The following is a 25,230-nucleotide window of genomic DNA, read 5'->3' on the forward strand; positions in this document are numbered from 1 at the left end:
AATACATTTACAGGGCGAATGAAAAATATGTCTGTTGATAAATAAATAATTTCGAAAAAATGTATTTTTAATCTAAAAAGAAAGTTGAGATTTCAAAGGAAGGGCGAAGGCTGAGCACTAGGTGTATCAGAAAGTGGCCATTAAAAATGATGATCAGAACTTTAATAATTCAACTTACTATTTTTCGAAGCTTATAACTACTTGAAAAATGTAATTCAAACCCTAATTTTTTTCAATTAAAGGAGCAAAGACCAACATTTTTAAAAATAACAGGTTTAATAGCAAATTATGCAATATTTGTTTTTTTAAATCGTAATATTAACATGAAATAATATTTATTTATGTGTTAGAAATATTAGTTTAAATTGTTCCACATAAGTCTTTTCTTGTGTGAAATGTTCATTAGTGAAGTGAGGATTTTGTTAGAATGAGGCTTGAAATTACTGAATTTTTGTATGATAAGAATGCCGCATGCGGGCTTAAAGTTCATGTGGTTATTTTAGAGAAGAACAATCCATAAATCATATAAGCGGATACGTGTGTGTGTGTGTGTGTGTGTGTGTGTGTGTGTGTGTGTGTTCATATCATAAGAACAGTAATTCGAAATAAGATTGTTTAAAATTGTTGTAATTTTCTATGCTATTAAAGTTCATGCTGGTTACACGTAAAATCATGACAGGGGTTTTAACGTCTCCTGCGGACAGAATTTCCTCAACACATGTGGAACTGGATAAATTGAAGAGAAAACTGATTTGATTTTGGCAAATCTTTATATACAGGTTTTCTTAAACGTTCTAGCCTGTTTACTGAATTCATATGCGAGGGAGTGTAACACAGTTCCTTTACTTTTAGGTGTGAGCACATCACGACATCGCGTTCCTACATGTTCTTCGTACATATTTCAAAAGCGAATAATTAATTACGTAAACACAATTTTAATAAGAAAACTCTATTTACGAAGATGAAAAATAAGTTGTTAGTCTGGATAACTGTTCAATTCATAATTGTTCAACTCTAAAAACTCATCTAAAAAGACCGCTCAAATCTTCAAAAATGTTTATGATTTGAAACTATTACTTGACTGAAATCAGCCAATGAAACAATGACATGATGGCTATCATTCAAATAAAATATGAACAAAAAAAGAGGTACTTAAGAGAATCCGGGTCAAACCCTTATCCTCGAGTGGCCCTTGGGCCTTGATAAGCGGTAAACTTCATGTAAAAAAAAAAAAAAAATTATGCAAGAGTACCAAAAAAGATCATCATTTTCAAATAATCTAAATTCAATAAAATTTTGAAAACATAAAAAAAAGTTTTACAAAACCATTTTATACTGAGCTTTTTATTTTATATGATATAAAACTATTTAAAAATAAATTCTGAAACTGGTTCAAATATGTTCGAATACATTTACAGGGCGAATGAAAAATATGTCTGTTGATAAATAAATAATTTCGAAAAAATGTATTTTTAATCTAAAAAGAAAGTTGAGATTTCAAAGGAAGGGCGAAGGCTGAGCACTAGGTGTATCAGAAAGTGGCCATTAAAAATGATGATCAGAACTTTAATAATTCAACTTACTATTTTTCGAAGCTTATAACTACTTGAAAAATGTAATTCAAACCCTAATTTTTTTCAATTAAAGGAGCAAAGACCAACATTTTTAAAAATAACAGGTTTAATAGCAAATTATGCAATATTTGTTTTTTTTAAAGTGGTTTTCTTAAAAAAAAATATAAAGAAAATCAACATATTTTGACTTGCTTATAAATATACGTATATATATAAATGCCAAAAAATCACTTACTTAAAAAAAATACTATTAAATGAGTAGTTCCATTCTTCATTGTTAAGAACTTATCCATATTTTATTTTAAATTCCATGTATTTTTTAAATAAAAGAATTTTTTAAAGTGAGGATCATAGAAAATCGCATTTTCGCAACGTGTTCTGCTGCTAAAATGAAATTTATGAAATATGGATTCGTCCAAGGGACATAAATAATGTCTCTTTATTATTGCGTGTGTTAACCAAAATTAGTATTTTTCATCCTCTGTAGTTAAAAAGGAAACGCACATTCACTTATAAGTTTTTCTCCTAGAACAAAAAATCCGCTTCATCGAATTTTTTAAAATTCTTTTAATGAAATACGTGAGTTTTTGATTGATATATTTTAATACTTCTTTATCGACTGAATTTTTTTTTTAAATATCTAAAAAAGAAAACATTCAATGAAATAGAAAAATTTGCCGTCAGCGTCTGATATTTACTTGACGATATAAGCATAACATGAACTTTCATTAAAAAAAAATCAACGTGTTTTTTTTTAAAATAAAAAGGTTTTACACTTTGGACTTTACAGGTAAATTAAAAAAAAACTATTCTTTTTTTGTTTTAAATTAGAATATTTTCTTTATTGATCTTTTATCTTCAATTTGTGATATATAAAACTTTGGCACATAAATTAATTATTAAAATTTTAATAGACATTTCAAAATTAAATGGGGGGGGGGTAAATTTGTAAAAAAAACATTTCTCTAAAATATTATATTCTGTTTATTGGAAAGAGCATCAAATTTCACATTGACCCTGAAAATATCCTAAAAATTGAACCAATAGAAAAATTTTCATAGATTTGTAAAATCTAAAAATTGAAAAATATTTAACTCGTAAAATTCAGTTGATTTTATTACGAAAAAGAAAAAAATGGTTGCGTGAAGGCACGCCGACATTTTGTAAACACTGTTTTTTTTTGTGTGTTTTTTTAAATTAAAAAAATAATATTTGTATTATTTTTTAAACAACTTTAATAGTTTATTTTGGAAGTATATTCCACACAGAAAATAAACAACCCACTTTAAAAAGAGAAATTACGAGTTTTTATATTTTATTCGCAGTTTTCTGTTAGGGGTGCCAAAAATTCCTCCAAATTTCTGATACACCTAGCTCAGCTCCTATATTGTTATTAAATGAAGTAGTATTATAAATTCAGTCACAATGTTGCATAGTATTTGATTTGAATTTTAGGATTAATTTTATTTTTACAAGATCGGTCACGTGCCGCGATTTTGTTTACGTTCGTATCCAAGGAGAGTGGAACTCTTCTCTCTTTAAAAACTATAAAATACGTCGAAAACCCTGTATGTTGTAATTCATGCAAGTTACAAACATGGCTGAACTGCATTCAACTATTTCGCGACATGTTAACTGTCTTGGTGATTGTAATAAAATGACTCGCAGAAAAGCACTGGAGGATATCCACGCGGAGATTTTAAACAGCTCTACTCCTCTGAACGACTCTGACTTGCAGAATATTTTTAATGATATAATGAAGTCACTTTTGAAGATATTCTCCGATGCGAGCGAAAACTGTCGCGAGTTGGTCGTACAAATGGTGAGCGAATTAATTAATCGCGTACCCGAATCTAGCGGCTGTTTACCTTATTTGATGCCCGTCTTGGTCCAGAGACTCGGCCAATGTGATTGTATCGAATCCTCCGAGGAAATTCGACTTCTTTTGATTAAACTAGTTCGGAAACTTGTCGAAGTTTCTGGAAAGGATATCGCTATTTACCTCGACGATTTAGTGAAAATTTTGCAAAGAACCCTTCTTGATTCGTACCCGGAGGCCAAAAAAGAGAGTTGTTCCTTGGTATCTTGTGTATCCAACATGATCCCCGAAAAATTCCATATGCAATCCGAATCTCTAATCAACCCTCTCCTTCTTAACCTGACGCATCAACATTACAAAGTACGGATTTGTGTCGTGGAAGCCATTGGTAAATATTCGATTTTTACTCGGTTTCTTTTTTTTAATATTTTTCTTTAAAATGACTTTTGAAGATCTTCGGGTATGCTAAAAACGAATATTGTATTTACTTTTTTTCTGCAAAGTTTTTCTGGTATGTAATTATTTGTTATAGATGGTGACTATTGTACGTGCAAGCATATCTTTAATATTTAAATATTGATTAAAATTTTGGTAAATATCCAGAGTAAAGTAATTTTTCGAAATTATAGAAAATTTTAAAATTAGTTTTTTTTTTTTTTTTTGTTTTTTTTAAATAAAGGTAAATTTTCAGATTAGGTCCACTCCACAATTTTCTTTTAAATGACACCTTTTAAAAGTTTTCGGGCAAGACTGTAGTTTAGGTGGAAAAATGATCTCGAACCCTTTATCACATAAAAGGAACTAATTTCCCTAATCACCGGTACGTTACTATGTCAATAATATAGGTATTTCAGAAGTTGTTTTTGAAAACAACTTAAAGAAGCCCAACTTTTTACTTATTTTAAAACGTTTCACGATCTCTTTCACGATATCTTTCTTCTTTCATTTTTTACTTTATTTTTAAACAACATTTTTTAATTTTAAACAGAACGTTCCACGATATCTTAAGCACCTTTTTTTTTTTTTTTTTTTTTTTTTAGCACGGTAACAAAAATACATAAGTACCGAACGTTTTATAATTAATAAATTTACATTTGGGTACTTGTGCATTTAACGAACCAGACGTAACTCAGTATTTGCTCGGCTTTGTCCGGCGCATGACGTCAACAGCCGGATATAACCGAGCGTTGCCGATTAAGCAGACGAGAATTTCGCTATCAATTGGAAGAGTCACAACTCAAGAAACGCTTACTTGAAGAGAGTTAAAAAATTGGGTAAAACTATACAAACACCGTGACAGCGAATTACCCCTAACCCTAACCCTAAACCTAAACCTAACCCTAAACCCTAACCCTAACGCTGTCACGGTGTTTGTATAATAATACCGAAAAAAATTGTTTTAAAAAGATAACTAACGAAATAATAATGAATATTACAAACCTTGCGGACCAGCTCCAGACCCCAGAGGCTGCACTAAACTTTTGCCAGCAACGGAAAAGGTGTTTACATTTTGGCCAGGACTGTGTACTTGCAAAGAGAACAAGCCTTTCCGACGGTTACGGTTGGAGTTGTAGAAGCGTAACATGTCGTCGATGGACCTCCATTAGGATTGGTGACCTTCTCAAAATCCCGACTAACCATCGCAAAAATCGCATGTATAATAAAAACAATATACTTATGGGCGTTCGAGATGGCATCTACAAAAAATCTCCATCGCGAATGTGGGTTACGTTCTCGCCACACAATTGTGGATTGAAAATTTTCCTGCGTGATATATGCAGGGACTATTTTCTTAGGAATCCCCGGCAGATTGGAGGCCCAGGCCCCAGGCCATACAGTAGAAATCGACGAGTTCGTTTTTAACCGCAGAAAACACAACGTCCGCAGACTTCTGGCACCGGTGGTGGTGGTCTGGGTCTTCGGTGGATACGACCCCCGCCGAAAAGGAGGGTTTCTTGGTCACTGTACCAAATAGGAACGCCGAAACCCTCCTTCCACTAATAAATAAAAAAAGTCCTTGTTTCTGGCGAAAAAAAATGTACAAATAATCCTTGTTCCTGCCCCCCCCCCCAATGCTTTTTATTGCCTCTTTTTTGGCAAGACTGGAGTTTAGGTGGAAAAATATTCTCGAACCCTTTATCACACTAATTTCCCTAATCACCGGTACGTTACTATGCCAATATATAAACAATAATATAGGTATTTCAGAAGTTGTTTTCGAAAACAACTTAAAAAAAAAAACAAAAAAAACTTTATATTGCTTTTAATTAAAAGGTTTTCGTAGGTTACAATTATGAAAAGGGTACTCCTGCAGTATTTTACCCACCGATTTCACGATCTTAGCCGAGCGTTGATCGACATCCGTCGGAAAACGCCGGAACATGGCGAGCGGTACGATACTCTATCAGCCAATCAGGGCGCCTCAAACGAACGCGCAGCAGACGAATAATTTTCATTGAAATTACACACATAGCGTTTCATTTCAGTTATTTTGTTGTTCAAAGTAAAAATACACAGCCTTTCATTTCAGCTATTTAATTTAGCGATATAAAAAAAAAAAACCGGGAGCTGTTGGAAACATATTTATGCGAATTTATGTGGAGACAAAAATTTGGACACAACCCTTCTTTTGTCTCCATAATAAATCAAATCGCGGAAGGCTACCCGGTTTGGGAAGGAGCTTCTTTCCACATCCTCTGAAAACCCTTTGCTCCCTACTTTGCCTCTCTACAGTCAGTAGAAAATCTTCCAGTCGGAACTAAAGATAAACAGTAATTGTTGTCCCCCCCCCCTACAAACATTACAGAAAAAAAAACAACAAAAAAAAAAAACATTGTTGTTACTGTTTAATAACGTTTTGTTAAAAACAAACAAACAAACAAAAAACATTGAAGTGTTTATTACTGTTGCTTACCCCCCCCCCCAAAAAAAAAGCTATCGGAAAACAAAATGAACCAAAAAAAAAAAAAAAAATATTCAACAAAATAAATTTATTTTACTTTAAAAAAACTTACGGTAAGTGTTTGTGATTTATTTTATCCAAATTTTTTGTATTAATTTTATCCATTTTGTTGTGTGTGTGTGTAATATCTTTTCCTTGTAATGTTGTTATTCACATACTTTTAGCGTTCTTGCACCGTAGCTGAGCCGAGAATTCGGAGCTACGGCGTAGCTCCGAATTCTCGGCTTTCGTCGGCGTTAACGCCGAAAACGTTCGTCAACGCTCGGCTAAGATCGTGAAATCGGTGGGTAAAATACTGCAGGAGTACCATGAAAAGTTCTATTCATATTTAAATGTCTTATATATTTCGTGCTTTTTTTTTTTTTACACAATGAATACCTTTTTTAATGAAGGTGCTAGTGCAGAGAGTGATCCGATCCGCGCTATTTTTTAAATCGTATTTCCAAGTTTTATTAAAGTTCTATATTTATTTTAGTCAATTGTAAGGTTGAAGTATAGAATATGTACAAAACACTCTCCCCTCCCCATATTAAGAATGGCTTTTTAAATATAACGTTATTTACGTCCGGATCGCTCTCTGCACTAGTACCTTAATGATAAACAATACATAAATAGAAATAATAAATTATCAGACTTTTTAAAGTTTAAGTTTAAACACAATTTTTTTAACTAAAAATTGAATCGTGTGATTATTATTAAATTACGTGAGTAGTTATAAACGATACAAATTAATATTAAACACGCGTAATATCTTGCAATTTATTATTTCTCTATTTCAAATTTAAATTTATTAATTATAAAACCTTCGGTACTTTTTGTTACCGTGCTAAAAAAAATCCAGTCTTGCCCTTTTTTAGACTTTTTCCATTTGACATAAAGAGTTGCAAAAAAAAAAAAAAATTAACTTTTACGTGTTTAAGACATAGACAATGTCTTACGTTAAAAATTGAAAAAAAAAAAAAAAAACAGTTCAGACAAAAGTTTCCTATTATTTAACAAAAAAAACTTGTTTTATATGTATTTATTTTGAAAACAAAAATATTTCAAACAATATTAATAAAAAAACAAAACAAATGAACGGTAGGTTTTTGCTTTTTACTTAATTTTTTTGTTTCTACATTTTACAATTTCATTGTACAGTTATTTTTTTAGCGTTTTTTTTGTTTTTATTTTTTTATTTTATCGCCAACGCTCGGTTTTATCCGGCTGTTGGCGTCATGCACCGGACAAAGCCGAGCAAATGCTGAGTTACGTCTGGTTCGTTAAATGCACAAGTACCTAAATTTGAAATAGAGAAATAATAAATTGCAAGATATTACGCGTGTTTAATATTAATTTGTATCGTTTATAACTACTCACGTAATTTAATAATCACGCGATTCAATTTTTAATTAAAAAATATTGTTTAAACTTAAACTTTAAAAAGTCTGATAATTTATTTGTATTTATGTATTGTTTATCATTAAGGTACTAGTGCATACAGCGATCCGGACGTAAATAATGTTATATTTAAAAAGCCATTAATATGGGGAGGGGAAAGTGTTTTGTACATATTCTATACTTCAACCTTACAATTGAATAAAAAACAACTTTAATTAAACTTGGAAATAAAAGCTATTCATTGTGTAAAAAAAAACAAAAACACGGAACATATAAGACATTTAAATATGAATAGAACTTTTCATAATTGTAACCTACGAAAACCTTTATTTTAATTAAAAGCAATATAAAAAGTTTTTTTAAGTTGTTTTCAAAAACAACTTTAAAAATACCAATATTGTTTATATATTATTGACATAGTAACGTACCGGTGATTATGGAAATTAGTTCCTTTTATGTGATAAAGGGTTCGAGATTACTTTTCCACCTAAACTTCAATCTTGCCCAAATCTATTCATCTTTGACGTAACCCTGTAAAATTCTGCGAATTGTTTCACAATATTTGTAAAAGCATCGCTCTCCGTGCGACCATATTGTCACAAACTCGTCCAAATGTGACGGTTGTTTTCAATCTTCGTTTACACAACATCCACATATTTTCTATTCTATTAGTGTGCACTTGACGGTTACGGTAATTTTCTGCCTCGACACCGCCAGACGGCTTTTCCCCGAACTCGGGGTCCCGACGTCCCGCCTCGTTCGATCCGTAAAAGTTAATCCATTAAAAATGAAAATATCGAAAAAAGTTCGGGGTTTACTGTACACAGATTCGAAAAAGTTGTCAAAAAACAAATATATAACAAATAAAGGTAAATATCCAGATACGCTACTACAGAACACCGACCACTCTAATTTGCTTTTTTATAGGTAATTGAGGTCGCTGACAACGAATTTGATAGTCAAACTTGGCAAATTTACCGTTTGCATGGTATTAACCCCCGAACCCACGAATAACTTTCCACCATTTTGCAGCTTCCGTTTACGCTACGCGCGTGCGCTGCACTCTGCAGCATGAACGACGGCTTGCTTCACCTAGCAAACTGCCTTCTCACATGGCGTACCAAAAACTTACGGACTGACATTTTTTTTAATGACTTACAGTTAAAGAAAAGTACAACAAATTGGACTTTTTTTTTTTTTTTTGTCTCGCGTAGTTTTTAATGTGGTTTACAAAAACATAAGCACCAAACATCTTTGTTTTTCATTCTTTTTTGCGGGAGGGGGATTCAATTATAGAACTTATGTGGCTTAATAGGTGCTTTTGCAGTTTAGTTAAACATTTTTCAACGCACCGACATACCAATTAGAACACCATTTAACATTTTCCGAAGATTTTACTGTGTACATTGGGGGCATGAGCGGGGGGGGGGATGTGATGTTGGGGCGCGCGCGCCCCAACATCACATCCCCCCCCCCCCCGCTCATGCCCCCAATGTACACAGTAAAATCTTCGGAAAATGTTCTAATTGGTATGTCGGTGCGTTACTTTTTGAAAATTTGAAAATTCTATGTTCCAGGTAAAAAAAAAACCAAAAAAAAAACAGATAAATTAACCCCCCCCCCTCCTACTCCAACTTGGTGTGCTTTCCTTTTCTTGTTTTATTTCTTTTTCAGCTAATTTTAAATTTTCCACCCAAAAAGTGCTATAATGTATTTTTGAAAATTAGAAAATTCTATGTCCTGGAAAAAAAAAAATCCCCTCACCCCCAACGTAGTTTGCTTGGTGAAGCCGTCGTTTATGCTACAGCGTGCATGCGCGTAGCATAAACGGAAGCTGCAAAATGGTGGACAGTAGTTCGTGGGTTCAGGGGTTAATACTATGCAAACGGTAAATTTGCCCCAAGTTTGACTATCAGATTCGTTGTCAGCGACCTCAATTACCTATAAAAAAACAAATTAGAGTGGTCGGCGTTTTGTAGTAGCGTATCTGGATATTTACCCAAATAAATGTTATCAAAGGCAAGATAGTTACTTTTCTACCAAACTGGATATATTTTTCGTGTTTTTATTCAATGTAACATGTTTATTCAGCTCGAAAAGCATAGTGTTTACCGATGTATTGGAACATTAAAGATGGCGTCTGATTCTTTCTTTAACACGGTAAGTTTGAGAAAAGGTGTTATAAATAAAAAAAAAAAAAAAACGAATAAAATACTGTTAAAAACTCGCTCAATGTTACCGTGACATGGGTTGACATATATTCGGCGGGTTTTTAATAGTATTTTGTATAGTTTATTATTTATAACACCTTTTTCCAAACTTACGGTGTTAAAGAGGGTGTGAGACGCCATCTTGAATTTGCGAATACATCAGTAAACACTGTATGTTTTTCAAGCTGAATAAATGTTATATTGAATAAAAACACAAATATATCCAGTTTGGCAGAAAAGTAACTTATCTTGCCTTTGATAACATTTATTTGTTATATATTTGTTTTTTTAACAACTTTTTCGAATCTGTACAGTAATACAAACCCAAAGTTCGGTACTCCTTGGGCATTGAGTTCCCTGGCGACCAGCAGAAAAAAAAACGAGCGTCGCTCCCTTCCTGACGCATGCGCACGTAACTATATTTAGTGACGTTGCCGTAGTACCTATTTACAATGCCTCCCACGGGACAGTTAAACACCAGGGTCGTTTTTTAACAGAGAAAAGGTACAATAATAAAAATTGTACCAGTCGTGAAGGATTTCTCCATTGAAAGAGAACGAGAAGTAAAAAGTGCTGCATCTGAACAGATCCTACACTTTTTACTTGGCCAAAAGGCCAAGTACGTTGCCGTAACAACAATTATTAATGTCTCACTATTAGACATTTAAATTTCTTTTTAACATTACATTAAAGAAAAAAAAGAAAAGTAACTTGACTTTGATAACATTTAAAATTTGTAATAAATTATGCAAATTCGCCTAAAAAAGTAGAATCTCATTTTACGGAATTAGCTAAGTGTTAATTTACGATAACACTTATGGCACCATTGGCACTTCTGCATGTCAGTAACATGAAGCGAATGCGTGTAATTTAGTTTCAAGAACCGCCAACAGATGTCGTTTGTCAGCCAAAGAACCGGGGTCGATAACTATTATTGTAATAAGTTTCATTCAACACACAAAACTAAAAACACATAGAAATGAAAAGTTGGGAAATTATTTTAATATTCATTTTAAGAAAATGCTATTAAAAAGAAAAAAGTCGATAAAAGTGACACATAAACAGTAAAAAAAAAAGTCGAAAAGTGATTAAAAGTGAGATATTGTGTAGTAATGTCTTTTATTTCAATATTCATAAACAGTAAAACAAAGTCGATAATTCATGATCGTTTAGTTACTATGGCAACTAAGGGCGAAGTCAGTTTTTTTTTTTTTTTTTTTTTTTTCAACTCTGTCAAATGGAAAGCCTAAAAAGGGCAATAGAAAGCATGGGGGGGGCAGGAACAAGGATTATTTGTACATTTTTTTTTTACCAGAAACAAGGATTTTTTATTCATTAGTGGAAGCCGGGGTTCGGCGTTCCTATTTGGTACAGTGACCAAGAAACCTCCTTTTCGGCGGGGGTCGTATCCACCGAAGACCCAGACCACTGGTGTCAGAAGTCTGCCGACGTTCTGTTTTCTGCGGTATGGCCTGGGCCTCCAATCTGCCGGGGATTCCTAAGAAAATAGTCCCTGCAATGCAGGGACCCTGCATATATCACGCAGGAAAATTTCCAATCCACAATTGTGACGAGAACGTAACCCACATTCGCGATGGAGATTTTTTGTAGATGCCATCTCGAACGCCCATAAGTATATTTTATTATACATGCGATGGTTAGTCGGGATTTTGAGAAGGTCCCAATCCTAATGGAGGTCCATCGACGACATGTTACACTTCTACACCTCCAACCGTGTAACCGTCAGAAAGGCTTGTTCTCTTTGCAAGTACACAATCCTGGCCAAAATGTAAACACCTTTTCTCTTCTGCCAACAATTTCCGTTGCTGGCAAAAGTTTAGTGGTCTGGAGCTGGTCCGCAAGGTTTGTAATATTCATTATTTCGTCAGTTTATCTTTTTAAAATTTTTTTTAACTCTCTTCAAGTAAGCGTTTCTTGAGTTGTGACACTCTTCCAATTGATAGCGAAATTCTCGTCTGCTTAATCGGCAACGCTCGGTTATATCAAGACCGTCTTAAAAGACAAGGCCACGGTTATATCCGGTTGTTGACATCATGCGTCGGACAAAGCCGAGCAAATGCCGAGTTACCTCTGGTTCGTTAAATGCACAAGTACCAATGTAACATGTTTAATCAGCTCGAAAAACAGTGTTTACCGATGTATTGGAAAATTCAAGATGGCGCCTCACTCCCTCTTTAACACGGTAAGTTTGGGAAAGGTGTTATAAATAAAAAAAACTAGACAAAATACTATTAAAAACTCGCCGAATATGTCAACCTATGTCACGGTAACATATATTGAGCGAGTTTTTAACAGTATTTTATCCAGTTTTTTATTTATAACACTTTTCCCCAAACTTATCGAGTTAAAGAGTGAGGCGCCATCTTGAATTTTCCAATACATCGGTTAACAGTTTTTCGAGCTGAAAATCAAAAACACTAAAAACATATCCAGTTAAGTAAATTCTTTCCTTTGATAACATTTATTTGACAACTTTTTCGAATCTGTGTACAACAAACCCATTTTAACCGTATAATTGCTAAGTTTAAAGTTTTTTTGCTAATGCAGAGTGATCCGCTATTTTTTTTTTTTTAAATCGTATTTCCAACTTTAAAGTTATCTTTTTCTATTCAATTGTAAGGTTAAAGTACAGAATAGGTACAAAACACTCTCCCCATGTTAAAAATGGCTCTTTAAATAACGCTATTTCAGCACGGATCACTCTCTGCATGAGTACCGTTTTTTTATGGTTGAATCCAAGTTTAGTATTAGGTTGCCCGGAAAATAATGGCCAATTTTAGAGAAAAAGGATTTATTAATCAAATAGGTGACACTAGACATTGAAATTAGTCAAATTATGATCCTTGAACAGCCATGCATTTTTGCCATCTATCAACTAGATCATTTATGCCTCGTTGATAAAAATTCTTTGGCTTAGATGCTAAGAAATCTTTGAAAAAAAGATTCAACCTCTGCATTAGATCTGAAAGTTTTTTTGCTTAAAAAAGCAGTAGTCCATGGGTGAAAGATCTGGAGAATAAGGAGGATGTGGTAAAGTTTTGTATCCCAAGTCTGAGTTTCTGCAGTGTCGTTCTCGCAACATGAGGCCGCGCATTATCGTGGAGCAGGATTGGACCACGCCTATTCACTAATGCAGGTCTCAATTTCTGTAAATGATTGTGCATTTCTTCGAGTTGATTGCAGTAAACCTCTGCCGTGATGCTCTGATTAGCATCCAGAAATGAATAACACCAATTGCACACCACCAAACAGTCAGCATAATCTTCTGTTGGTGAAACTTTGGCTTTGGAAAATGTTTGGGTGGTTCATCACAATCAAGCCATTGACCTGATCGTTTCCGATTATCATAAAGGATACACTTTTTCGTCACAGGTGACTATTCGGTAAAGAAATGGATCATTGTTTCGCTAAAAGAGCATCGAACACACTTCAAAACGTCGAGCTTGTTGATTTTCATTGAGCTCATGTGGGACCCATTTGTGGAGCTTTTTCACTTTGCCAATTTGCTTCAGATGGTCCGACACTGTTGAACTGCTGACACCAAGTTCCCGATACATTTCCCTGACACTTTGCCATGGGGTTTGCTCAACAATGGCTCTAAAAAAAAAAAAAAAAAATTGTCAAGATTAGATGCCCGTCCTCTACCTTCATATTTAAACAATTTAGATGATGGCGATAAAATAAACAAAATCACCGGCTTCGATATTTTGTTCTATGCTTGCAATGTTTTTTTTTTTTTTTTAACAAAAAATACTTATTTAGCACAAAATAATTCGTTTAGCAATAGTGCCGATCCTCAAAAATTTCTCTGGAATTTGTAATGCTAAAATTGGATTCAACCTTTTTTTTATTTGCAAGACTTCAGTCAAGTTTTTTTTCCACAGAAATTGAAATTTTTTAAATTGAGATTTACTTTTTATATTCGGTTTTTAATTGCTGGCGGAAGAACTTTCTTGGGACGAGGATATTTCCTTAGGAATCTTTTACTTCAGTCGACTGTTGAACCGCCATCAACGGTAAAGGAGATGGGCTAGCAGTGTCAGAAACCGATATTAAAAATGTGTGAAAAAAAATTTGATATTTCGACCTGTTTCCAAGTTATAACTACTTAAAATGTAATTCAAACTTTTTTTTTTTTTTTTTTTTTTTTTTTTTTTTTTTTTTTTTTTTTTTTTTTTTTTTTTTTTTTTTTAAGGAGCAAACACTAAATTTTGAAATTTTAATTCAATTTAATTACAACTGTAATCTAATTAAAAACATTTTTTAATACCAATATGTGTGCCACTGTCTGTCGTCAGTTTTCAGCTTAAACTTCAAACTTCTCATGCATCCAGACATAAGCTAATTTCCACTATATGGACCGACCTGAGGAGCTTCATCCTTCCAATTAGAACAAAACCACTCCCCTAAGTTAATCTTGATTAACTTTCACGCAACTGAAATGGTACTAGCTGTCACAGGAATTGCAGCACACCATTGGTGATGTTCCATCATTAGGAACAGAACAGGTTGGACAGAAAAAGGGACCTCCTTCTTCTATAAACTCAGTTGATGCAATATCATTACCCTTAATTTCCAAGGGCACAAGGTTTAAGGAATGGACCTGTTTGCACCCATCCTTTAAGAACAACTGCGGAATTACCATTATTGTCGCTTCCAGTAATTAATTTAATTTTACCAAGACTCCAAAATTGTCTGGTTTTGTTGAGTTTTAAGTACTATCTCTCCAACAACTTGGAGGCACAATTGCTTCCGATGTTGGCATCGACTTCTCTTGACAAGAGGTAATTATGGCAGATATGATTGAATTTTTCAAATTTATTCCTCATTTCGAGGGAATGTAATAAGGCAGTCCTATTTGGAGGGTCAGAACATAATTTAGCATCATAATTATTAAGTAAACGAGGTTGATATCCTGTTTGAAGAAAATGATTCGGAGTTAAAATACTAAAGTCTTTGTCGGCAGAAACAATATAATATTGCCTTTTGTGCAGTCAAAAATTCAAAATAAATCCAACTTTCTTCTGCCCAGTAGTTTCCTAATACATTGCTTGACAGTTTTAATTCGTCTCTCCCAGGCTCTCCTCAGCCTGGCAGAGTAAAGGGAATTGTTTGATGGACGATATGTATGGATTTAAATTGTTCCTTTAACTCGTCCACTTCGAGCACGTGCGATAACAATATTCCGGATACAACAAAAAACTTTGTTATCGGAATATACTTGCATAGGGATACCAAATAAATTGGTAAACCTAACAAAGGCCAGCATAAGAGTGGGTACTCATATCGGCAATAATCCCAAGTAAATTGCACACAAACTCGTACATATAAAGAGTAATATGTACATTTTAACTTCTACGCCTCTGACTTTAATAGAAAATTGACCGGTGAAATCCACACCAACTTGTTTGAATGGGCGAACAACATTCACCCTATGAGCAGGTAATATTGACCCTGCAGGTGCCTTACAAGGCAAAGCATTTATTTTTTTTACATATGGTTCAAGTACGCATGAATGCTTTTACGGCTTGTCTCCCTGAGGGATCCAAACCTCAGACAGCTTCAACTTACTGAGGGTTGAATTAACTCCCATGTGGCAACAGTTAAGATGAGCTTCCTTAATTGCAGTTTTGTTAAATGATATTTTCCCAACAAAAGGGGAAACTTTACCGCGAAGGGCAGAATATCAGAATTCTGTATCCTACCTCTGGTTCTAATTAACCATTTTTATCAAGGAATAACACGAAGGCAGTTACACTAGGGGGAGGCACTTTCCCGGATGGTTTTTTTCAAGTAACCTAATTTCTGAGGGAAAGCCTCCATTTGCATATTAGCAAATAGCAATAATTTGACCCTATTAAAATTGTCAGCACTATGGTGACAACAAATCATAAAATTTCAACACTTTTTCTGTGATCAAAGCTTCTTTCTTAGAACTGCACACCTGTGGAATTGTCTTCTGTCTTCCTGCTTTCCGGCCGTCTATAATATGGTTGTCTTAAAGTCCAACGTGAACAAGTTTTTGATGAGTCATTGCACTTAAGTTAACAAATTTACCGAACTTCCATTACTATCAAGTACTATATTGTCCTTTTGACTACTGTACACTCTTTAACCCTTATCCTTGAGTGGCCTATCGGCCTTGATAAGTGTTGCCGCCTATGTAAAAAAAAAAAAAAAAAAAAAAAAGACGCTGATTGCCTTACATAAGCTGGAATACCTTGTAATATCCAACGGGAAGGTATTTTCAGAAGGACGTATCTCCTTAGAGTACAAACATGATACAAATTTTTTTTAATTAGTTTTATTATTTGGGGCCACTCTGACCTTTGTGAACAACAGAACAATTCGCTCCCTGTTTCACAATACAGGCTGAATCCGTACGCGTTTTTCGATGCTTCACAGAAACAAATAAATTTGACACAGATTTTCTGGCAATACATGCCTGGGAAATTCAAACTTCCCAAAGTCATTTAAATCCTTGCATGAGTTTGCCATAGCTTGAGCTCTTTGGGTATCCGCTCATCCCACGACAACTTGCTTTTCCAGATCGAACTGACAATGATCTTCCCCTGTATCATGACAGGAAGAAGCATAGATAAAGGGTCATACACTCCTGATATTTGCGAAAGAATCCTGTTTGGTATTAACCTTGGGGTCCACTAAAGTGGGAGAAAGTTTGAACGTGTCCTGGACAGAATCATATAGGTAACCCAATACCTTCTCAAAGGCTGGGAAGGGAGAAGAAATAGTTTCATCCAACATTTTTTCTTGTATCTTAGAATAGTTAAAATTGCAGGATCGTAAATCGAAGCCTGCCTCTGACAGTCTGCTACAAACATTGTTATAAACTGGTAGTGACACAATTATCCACATAATTGTTATAAATAGCATGCAATGCTGCATATTTTTCCGCATGGAATTTCAAAATGAAGTTCGGAATGAAAGGCTTAGCATTGAACCCAAATATAATTTTGTACCTGTAAGTACATAATTGTCACCTTTTTTATATAAGAAAAAACAATCTGTTTTTATCCACTTCCGACTTAAGGTGAATTTAAAAAAGGCCTTATATCAACTAGGACATATTCATTTTTCCTGAATCTCAAAAATAAATCCAATAATTTAGCAGATAAGTTCACACCCTTGTAGGCAGCTTCATTGACGTCCCCTCTCGACGTTTTAGGGAGCAGTTGAATACGGGACATTTGTCGTCACTCTAGTTCCCTCCTTAATAACGGGTCTATGAGGAACCCAAATATAATCTTCATAATTCCCAGGCGGGACAAAAAACTGCTCCACTATTCCACATTCCTCATAATCCTCAAACACTTAGAGGTACTCATTATGCATTCCCTTCCTTTCTAAGAACTCTGCCACTCTCTCCATTACCTTTAAGGAAGGAACAGTTACTTTTTACCTGTGGGATCCTATCATGATGCCACGGTAAGTTTGTATAATATTTCCCCTCCTCCCATACAATGGAGTTTTGAACTTTTTTTTCCTTGTCCATAGCCGATATCTTAACTTACTCAATTCGTAATGAGTTGAGACTGAGCAACGTCTTTACCCTTCATTCAACTGCAGACTCAAAGGTTCAAACCATCCTCATAAGGGTGTCGGATTCGGCACAGAATTGATCAAATAGCTGTTGCATTGAGGGATTTCACAGCACAATTAAAGGGAGGCGAATCTACCTTATTCAAATCTTTATTCAAAAAATGTTGGCTCTCGCTAAACGGAATTATAAAATTTCAATGTCGCCACGCGTTTCCACCAAGGCACTCAACCAGCATGAGATTATTTAACTTGCTCAGAAGATCCAAACGAATAATCCCCTTAATGGGAGTTCCGTTCAAATTCTTATCCGAGCTGGAAACCTCGAGACAAGTTATTGACAACTTTATCGAAATTATCCGCTTCGAATTTTAAATTTAAATCTTTGGAAAATAACGCCGCAAATTTGAAGGGATTTTGATCACCTAATTTAATCAATATATTTTACTCCTGCAATATCAAGGAGTCACTACCAATCAACGTGTTCACTGCCATATCAACCTTCTTGTGGTTTATAGTCTTATCAGAACACAATTTGAAGAGAATTTCCTGGGCGAAAAACGTTGACTCCCGGTCAATCAAAGAGAAGAAATAGATTGGTTGTCCATGTGCTTTCATCGATATTCTAAGGACGGGAAAAATACTTTGTGATTTAGAATATGTTGTTCGGCCCACAAAGGATTTATTTCCTTTAGGACACATAACATTAAAATGGCTTTTCAACCCACAAACTACACGGGTAAGGAAATCCCTTACTACCACAAGCTGCTTCTGAGTGTTCACCCAGACACGGAGTACATAATTTTAACTGTTTAGCCCTTCAGCATTTCGCCTCTAAGGAATTAAATTTATTACAGTTCTTAGTTGAATGATCTGTAGCTTCGCACAGCTTGCATAATAAAGTGGCCTTCCCTTCATGTGGGGAAGACACCATATTGGATTTCATCTTGGGTGAAGAAGGTGCCAATTTTGGTGCGCAAATATCCTGCTGAACATTGAGCGGGGCGGTTAATATTTCATAATTTCAAATACATGGGACATAATATTATTCAGAGAAGGGAATCTTTCTCCACTCCTACATTTAATTCTCTTATAACATTAGAACATTTAGTAAATATGTGGGCTACCAAGGCCCCACCCTCGGCAAAAAAATCAGTCCCATAGGACTTGTCAAGTTCGGTCAAATCTCTTCACTTTTTCGAGAAATGACTTCAAATTTTTAAAATCCGTTATAACAGACGGAAGAGGAATAATTTCCTCAAAAACCCGGTTTTTAATCCAATCGGTGTTCAAATATTTTTCCCTTAACAATTTTAGGGCTACATCATAATTACAATTTACTTGGCCTTTTGGTCAAGATCAAAGTGTAGTATCTGTTCTGGGGAGGCATAGTAAATAGGTACATCATAATTACCTGATGTTACATCTAGATTGGAGATTATAACAAATGCATCCTCATCTAGTTTTGATTTCAACACTAATAATCTGTCAGCTTTATTTAAACTATCAGTGCAAAAATTCGAATTTGTTCAGGAATGTTCTGAACAAAAATTTGTCATCTGTGGACATGCCGGAAAACCTCGGGCAGTCCAATTGCATTTTTACAGGCATAACCATCGAAGCTTGCATAACTTGAGGTGCATCTAATTTTAATTTTAATGAAAACAGTTTTTCTATTTCTGAAGAAAACCTTTCTGAAACCTCACAAAGCTGTAATTTACCCTCTTCTGGAGTCTTGACTAGAATTTGGTCTATCAGGTCATCCAAGTTTCTTAACCAAACTCTAATTACCGCTTCTCGGGATTTGAAAAAATCTGAAGGGTACCACACTATCAATGTGAAGTCTTTTGGTCTCCCATTTGGACATTAGTTCCTTTAGGGCCATATTTCATGCCTCAAGAACAATAAAATAACTGATGTAATTATCTGCAAAAATAAAGGTGGCGAAACTGCCAAAACAAAGCAGAATTATGTAATCGCAAATAAACTGGGGTGGGGGGGTGGGGTAAACCCTTTCACTCTCCCACTATTTTTAAATAAAATAGCAGCAGTATAATTATCCACAAATGTTAAGATGGCGAAAACTGCCAATATTATTCCAAATCGAATTATGAATCACAAATAAACACGCTAACGAAATGGCCGCCAGCGATTAAGAAGCCAACTTAGGGCTAAGTTCTAACGAATAATCAAGTTACATCTATCACCAAATTCGAAATACCCGAGCTACCTTAAAACTTCAATTCACCCTATCACTTAAAAACTAGCAACAGCCGCACAAGCAATTAATACATTAACATGGTATCACAATTACAATCAACATTAGCAATTTCAATTTAAACATGCTAACGAAATAGTCGCCAGCGATTAATCTCAATTTAAATTAATCAATGATTTAAATCCAATTAATATAACACATTCAAAGAGTGACTTTTACAATTAACGGTTAAATGGAGAAAAAATCAACGGTTTTAGTCCTGTGAGTTTTTTTTTTTTTTTCTACAGAATTTGAACCAAATTATTTTTCCCAATTTAGTCACGTACAAATGATCCACATGGGTTCTTAATTCGAAACAAAATGCAGTTATAATACGCTAGTAACTTACGACCCCAATATCAAGGTCTAATTAAATTATCTAACGTTATTTTAAACGCAAGTTCAATTTTTTATTATATAGTGCAACAAATCGTTAAACAAAACATGTCTTATTAGTTTATGTGACAATAAGTTACCCTAATGAAATAATCACATTTCTGATTCAACAAAACAAAAAAATATTTGCTCCTTCAATCTGCTCAAATTATGAAAAATTCTGCTCGTCTTAAATCAAGAATTTACTGATTAAAACTATTCATTACGTTAGCAAAATGAGATCTTATTACGCTTTGCAAAAAACTGAAAATATATTTAAACTAGCCATTTTACAAAATAAGAATCTAAACGCCTGCATAAGAGAATCATTTTTTAACTAGCGCTTGCATTAAAATGAGAATCTTCCTAAACTACTCATTTTCGCATTAAAAATGAGTAAGAAATTTCTTTTCTACCCACTCCATTTTCCTCCCTTCAGAAGCAAATGAATTCTACAAAGCCATACCTTTTTAAACTCAAATTTTATTCACAGCAATGAAAGTTCTTTGGTTCTGGTAAGCCCTTTGCAAAAACAGTGGTTGAATTTGCTTCCATATGCATGGAGCCTTTAGTTAGAATTCCTTTTGTTGGAATGTTAGTTCATTGTTCTTTTGAAAGGATCCATGTAGTACATGGTGAACATGGCAGGAATGATTGCGCTAATATTCAGGCATAAAGTGAGTCCCATAGGACTCGTGAAGAAATACGAGTTCCAATAATCAGAAATACTGAATGGTAGTAGAATGTCCTCATTGGTGTGAATAGGTTCAGCAAATAGGTTGTCTATAGAGTTGAGTTCTTAGTTCACCGACTGTTTGGTGTCCATGAAGGAATTATCTTTGCTCTCTCGACAGGTGCCGCTGGGTTGAGTCTATCCTGTTCTGTGTTTTTTTTTTAATTTTTTTTTTTTTTTTTCTTCGACTGAAAATAAGCATGAATATGAAAAGGGTGCCAAGTCAAAATCATCTGACACCTTCAAATTTAAACCAATCACTGACCGGCTAGTAAACATGTAGGCGGCGGCCTAAAGAATTGTGGTGGTTGAATCTGGAATTTCTCACAGGTTCAGTCCTGTACACGTATGGCATCTGAATGAATGACACTACCAGACAGTATCATTTCTTTTATGGGTAAGTTTCAACTGTTCTGTCCAGGACCTAATGCAAAAAGCCAATTTTGGATACTGTATCAGGTACTGCCAAACACTCATCTTTGTGGTATTGTTTGCGCTCAGTGATACTTTTTGCGATAACTCTTTCGTCTATTTGAATGATTGTGCCATTACACCCAAATTTGGTAGGTATGGCGGTGAAGCAAAGATAAGTAGGTCCAGCAGACGAGCCTCGTTCTGACATTTGGAAATAATTAAGGTTAACAACCGGTGAAGCTACCGAAAAGTAACCCTTTTGAATGAAAATGGATATAAACAATATTTTTAAAATTAACTTTACTTAAAAACAAAATATAAACAATATTTTTAAAATTAACTTTACTTAAAAACAAAATATAAACAATATTTTAGAAAATAATTTCTTAATTTTAAATAAAAATTAGTAGTAAAGAATTTTTTTAAATGATTATTGAAAAATATTGCAAAGTGTTTACATAGCTTTTTTTTTTTTTTTTTTTTTTTTTTTTTTTTTTTTTTTTTTTTTTTTTTTTTTTTTTTTTTAATAGGGGTGCCTGAAATCTCCCTTCCAAAACGAAAAAAAAGCTTTAGTGTTTTATTTTAAAGCACTTTTATTTTCTTTAGTTTGAAACGCATGTAGTGGCTAGTTTGTCTGTATGTATACGATATTTTCAGGGTCAATGTGTTTCTCCCCCCCCTTTTTTTAATGTCTATTACAAAGTAACTAATTTACTCACCAAAATTTTATATTCACATTTAAAACAAGTGTTTCTTAGAAATTTACCTGTAAAATCCAGAAAGAAAAAATTAGGGTTTGAATTACATTTTTGAGTAGTTATAAGCTTGGAATTACAGGGGGTCGAATTATTCAATATTTTTCACGAAGTTTAGGACACGCCTACTGTACAGATGCTACACGTCACCTTTTCTGTCCTTGGTCAGTGGAGAAATCCTTCATGCTTTCATTTTTGAGCTGGATTTTCCCCAATATTAAAAACCGACCTTGTGTCTAACTGTTCTCGTGGAGGCAAGTAAATAGGAACTCTATTGAAATTGACAGTTTAGGGTTTTCAAAAAGGGACAAAAGCAAAAAATGGCAACAATCACTTCCATTTTTACAAGAAAAATATCGATTTACAATAACCAAAACTGAGCACCCCTTTCAAATGTCGAAATATTAACTTTTATTTATTTTTTAATCTGGTATATTCAATTAATCCACTGAGAAAATTGCAAGAAACCGAACAAACAAATTTATAGTGAGGGGGTGGGTGTGACGCTCGTACAGGTCTGCCGTATCATTCTTGAAATAAATTACCATTAAAGAATAATGTGATTATATTGTTTTAAATTTAGTCTTTTTTTTATTAAAAAAAAAAGTTCTGTTTCAATTGTGTGTTATTTAAAACTTTACATAAGTGACATACCGGTGATTGGGAAATTTGGTTCCTTTTCTGATCTTATTTTGCAAGTTTTGTCTCGGAATATGCTGGATTACCCAATATTTTCACAATAGAATTGCAAAAAATTTTCCCTTTTATTTTTAATTACATTTATTTTATTTAGCGTAATTTCTGTCCATATTCTAATTTCCTTGCCTGAATGAATGTGTAATCTTCATGGCATAATTTTTATATAATTCTGAAAAATAGTTATATTGTATGTGCCTGTTATGGCATTCTAAAAAAAAAAAAAAAAAAAAAAAAAAAAAATCACTTAATTTTATCAAGTACTTTATTTTTTATTTATCACTAAAGATCTTCAAATGAATGGCAGATCCAGATAATGACTGAACTTTTTGATAATCCATGAGTTTAAACCTGTCTAAAGAAATTCTAAACTAATTAAAAGATAGTTTTTGACAGTTTCTCCAATTTAAATCCAACCAAAGCATTCACATAATCTGAATATCCTTTGTTTAAATGTATAAAATTTTGAACATATCCAGTTGTACAATTATTTACATCTCATAATGTACAATGCAGCTTATTGGAACCTGACTTTGATAAATATTCAAAGTTTTGAGGTTTACTCGTTATTAGTAGCTGATATAAAGGACTTTTTGAATTTTTCTCTCCCAAGAATGCCAACTGAATTCTATTTGTAGGTGATGTGATTCAAAATGGTAATAACAAGAGTGTTGATGATGTAAGAGGACATCTGGCCCAGCGCTTGTTTGACCCATCACAAGCAGTGAGGATGGCAGTTATCAAGGTGATTGGTGAATGGCTATTGAACTTGATGGACCGTTATTCATATCATCACAAACTGATTCCTTTGTTATTAACTGGTCTTATAGATGACCAGCCACAAATTGCCAATATTGCCACTGGATATTGGTATGATATTGGTAAGTGATTTTAATATCTTCATAAAACCTTGTTTCCTTTTTACTCCAGGGGAAAAAATTAGGTTTATCCTAATGCAAAGTCTGATTACATGACTAGGCGTTCAGCCATTGCCCATGTGGTTAGCTTTATAAAAGGTTTAACGTGGAAATTTACTTTTCTTTTTCACTTTAACTGTTGCTGTGGCATTTGTCAAACCCTCTGTTCTTTCAGATCATTGATCTGAAAACATGCAATCTGTTTTCAAATGATGTGCTCAATTTCTTTATCAACACTTTGTGACAGGTGTTAAAAGTAAACATTTGTATTTTTGTGAGCCTATTACATTCCCCCCCCCCTGAAATGCATAAGCTCTTTTGATCTTGCTTCAAATCAACCAGAAAACTATCCACCAAATTAGTTAAAAAAAAAAAAAAAAAAAATTACTCTTTATTAATCATTACATGCTGGATTCTGTTTGGTATTTTCAAATGGTGACTGGGTGCTTACTTTTTAGTTTCAATGGTAGAAAAGTCGTTAGAATTATGGAAGTTCTATTTCTTTTTACTATATAACTCAAATCATTTATTAGGCTTTTTAACATTCAAGAAAAGCATATAAAACACAATATGGTCTTTATTTTTTGTTTTTTAATTAGTTGTAACTGAAGTTATGGCCGTTCAAAGCATTGGAAAATACATGGATCACTGGCCTATTAAGTCTGTTCTATTCAGACATAAGTTTGGAATTGAAAATGGAAAGTTGTACAATTTACAAAACTACATCATGAAGGTTCAGATGGGTGTGGTGTATTTACATCTCGCTTTGTAACTTATGCTAATTAGCATACTAATTGTATCCCCCACTCCTAATATTCAGCAAGTGATATCACTGTTCATACATTCTGGGTCGTAGTTGATCCGTTGGTGGTCACTCTGACAAAGGCCGTGGATGTTAAAAGGTCTATCCAAACTACCTCTTCCCCACATTGTAAAAGGGGCAGACCACCTGGCATTTGTCACCATTTGAGAGCCAAGGGCATTTAAGCCAAAAGAAAGAATAATATTTTGACAATTGATCATTTTGGCTAATGTAATTATTTGTAGAAAAATCATGCATTCAGATTCTTCACAAGTCTCAATTTAGGCCCTCACTATTTGTAGGCTTCACATTATTGAATATTGCTCATTCTTCACATTATTGAATATTGCTCATTCTTCACATTATTGAATATTGCTCATTCTTCACATTATTGAATATTGCTCATTCTTCACATTATTGAATATTGCTCATTCTTCACATTATTGAATATTGCTCATTCTTCACATTATTGAATATTGCTCATTCTTCACATTATTGAATATTGCTCATTCTTCACATTATTGAATATTGCTCATTCTTCACATTATTGAATATTGCTCATTCTTCACATTATTGAATATTGCTCATTCTTCACATTATTGAATATTGCTCATTCTTCACATTATTGAATATTGCTCATTCTTCACATTATTGAATATTGCTCATTCTTCACATTATTGAATATTGCTCATTCTTCACATTATTGAATATTGCTCATTCTTCACATTATTGAATATTGCTCATTCTTCACATTATTG

The 25,230-nt window shown here is 33.8% G+C and overlaps 1 protein-coding gene across 1 annotated transcript in view; it reads left to right on the forward strand.

Annotated features, from left to right (window-relative positions):
• Nucleotides 1-3,113: 3,113 nt before the first annotated feature.
• Nucleotides 3,114-25,230, forward strand: part of LOC145286015 (dynein axonemal assembly factor 5-like) — a 33,395-nt gene continuing 11,278 nt past the window's right edge. The window contains exons 1-2 of the mRNA XM_080134629.1: nucleotides 3,114-3,781; nucleotides 23,392-23,634. Coding sequence (XP_079990755.1) covers nucleotides 3,157-3,781; nucleotides 23,392-23,634 — 868 coding nt within the window. The 5' untranslated portion in view covers nucleotides 3,114-3,156. The remainder of the gene's footprint in view (nucleotides 3,782-23,391; nucleotides 23,635-25,230) is intronic.

Source organism: Euprymna scolopes, chromosome 10 (assembly GCF_053919585.1).
Source record: "Euprymna scolopes isolate OS-2025 chromosome 10, ASM5391958v1, whole genome shotgun sequence".
Classification (NCBI taxonomy): domain Eukaryota; kingdom Metazoa; phylum Mollusca; class Cephalopoda; order Sepiida; family Sepiolidae; genus Euprymna; species Euprymna scolopes.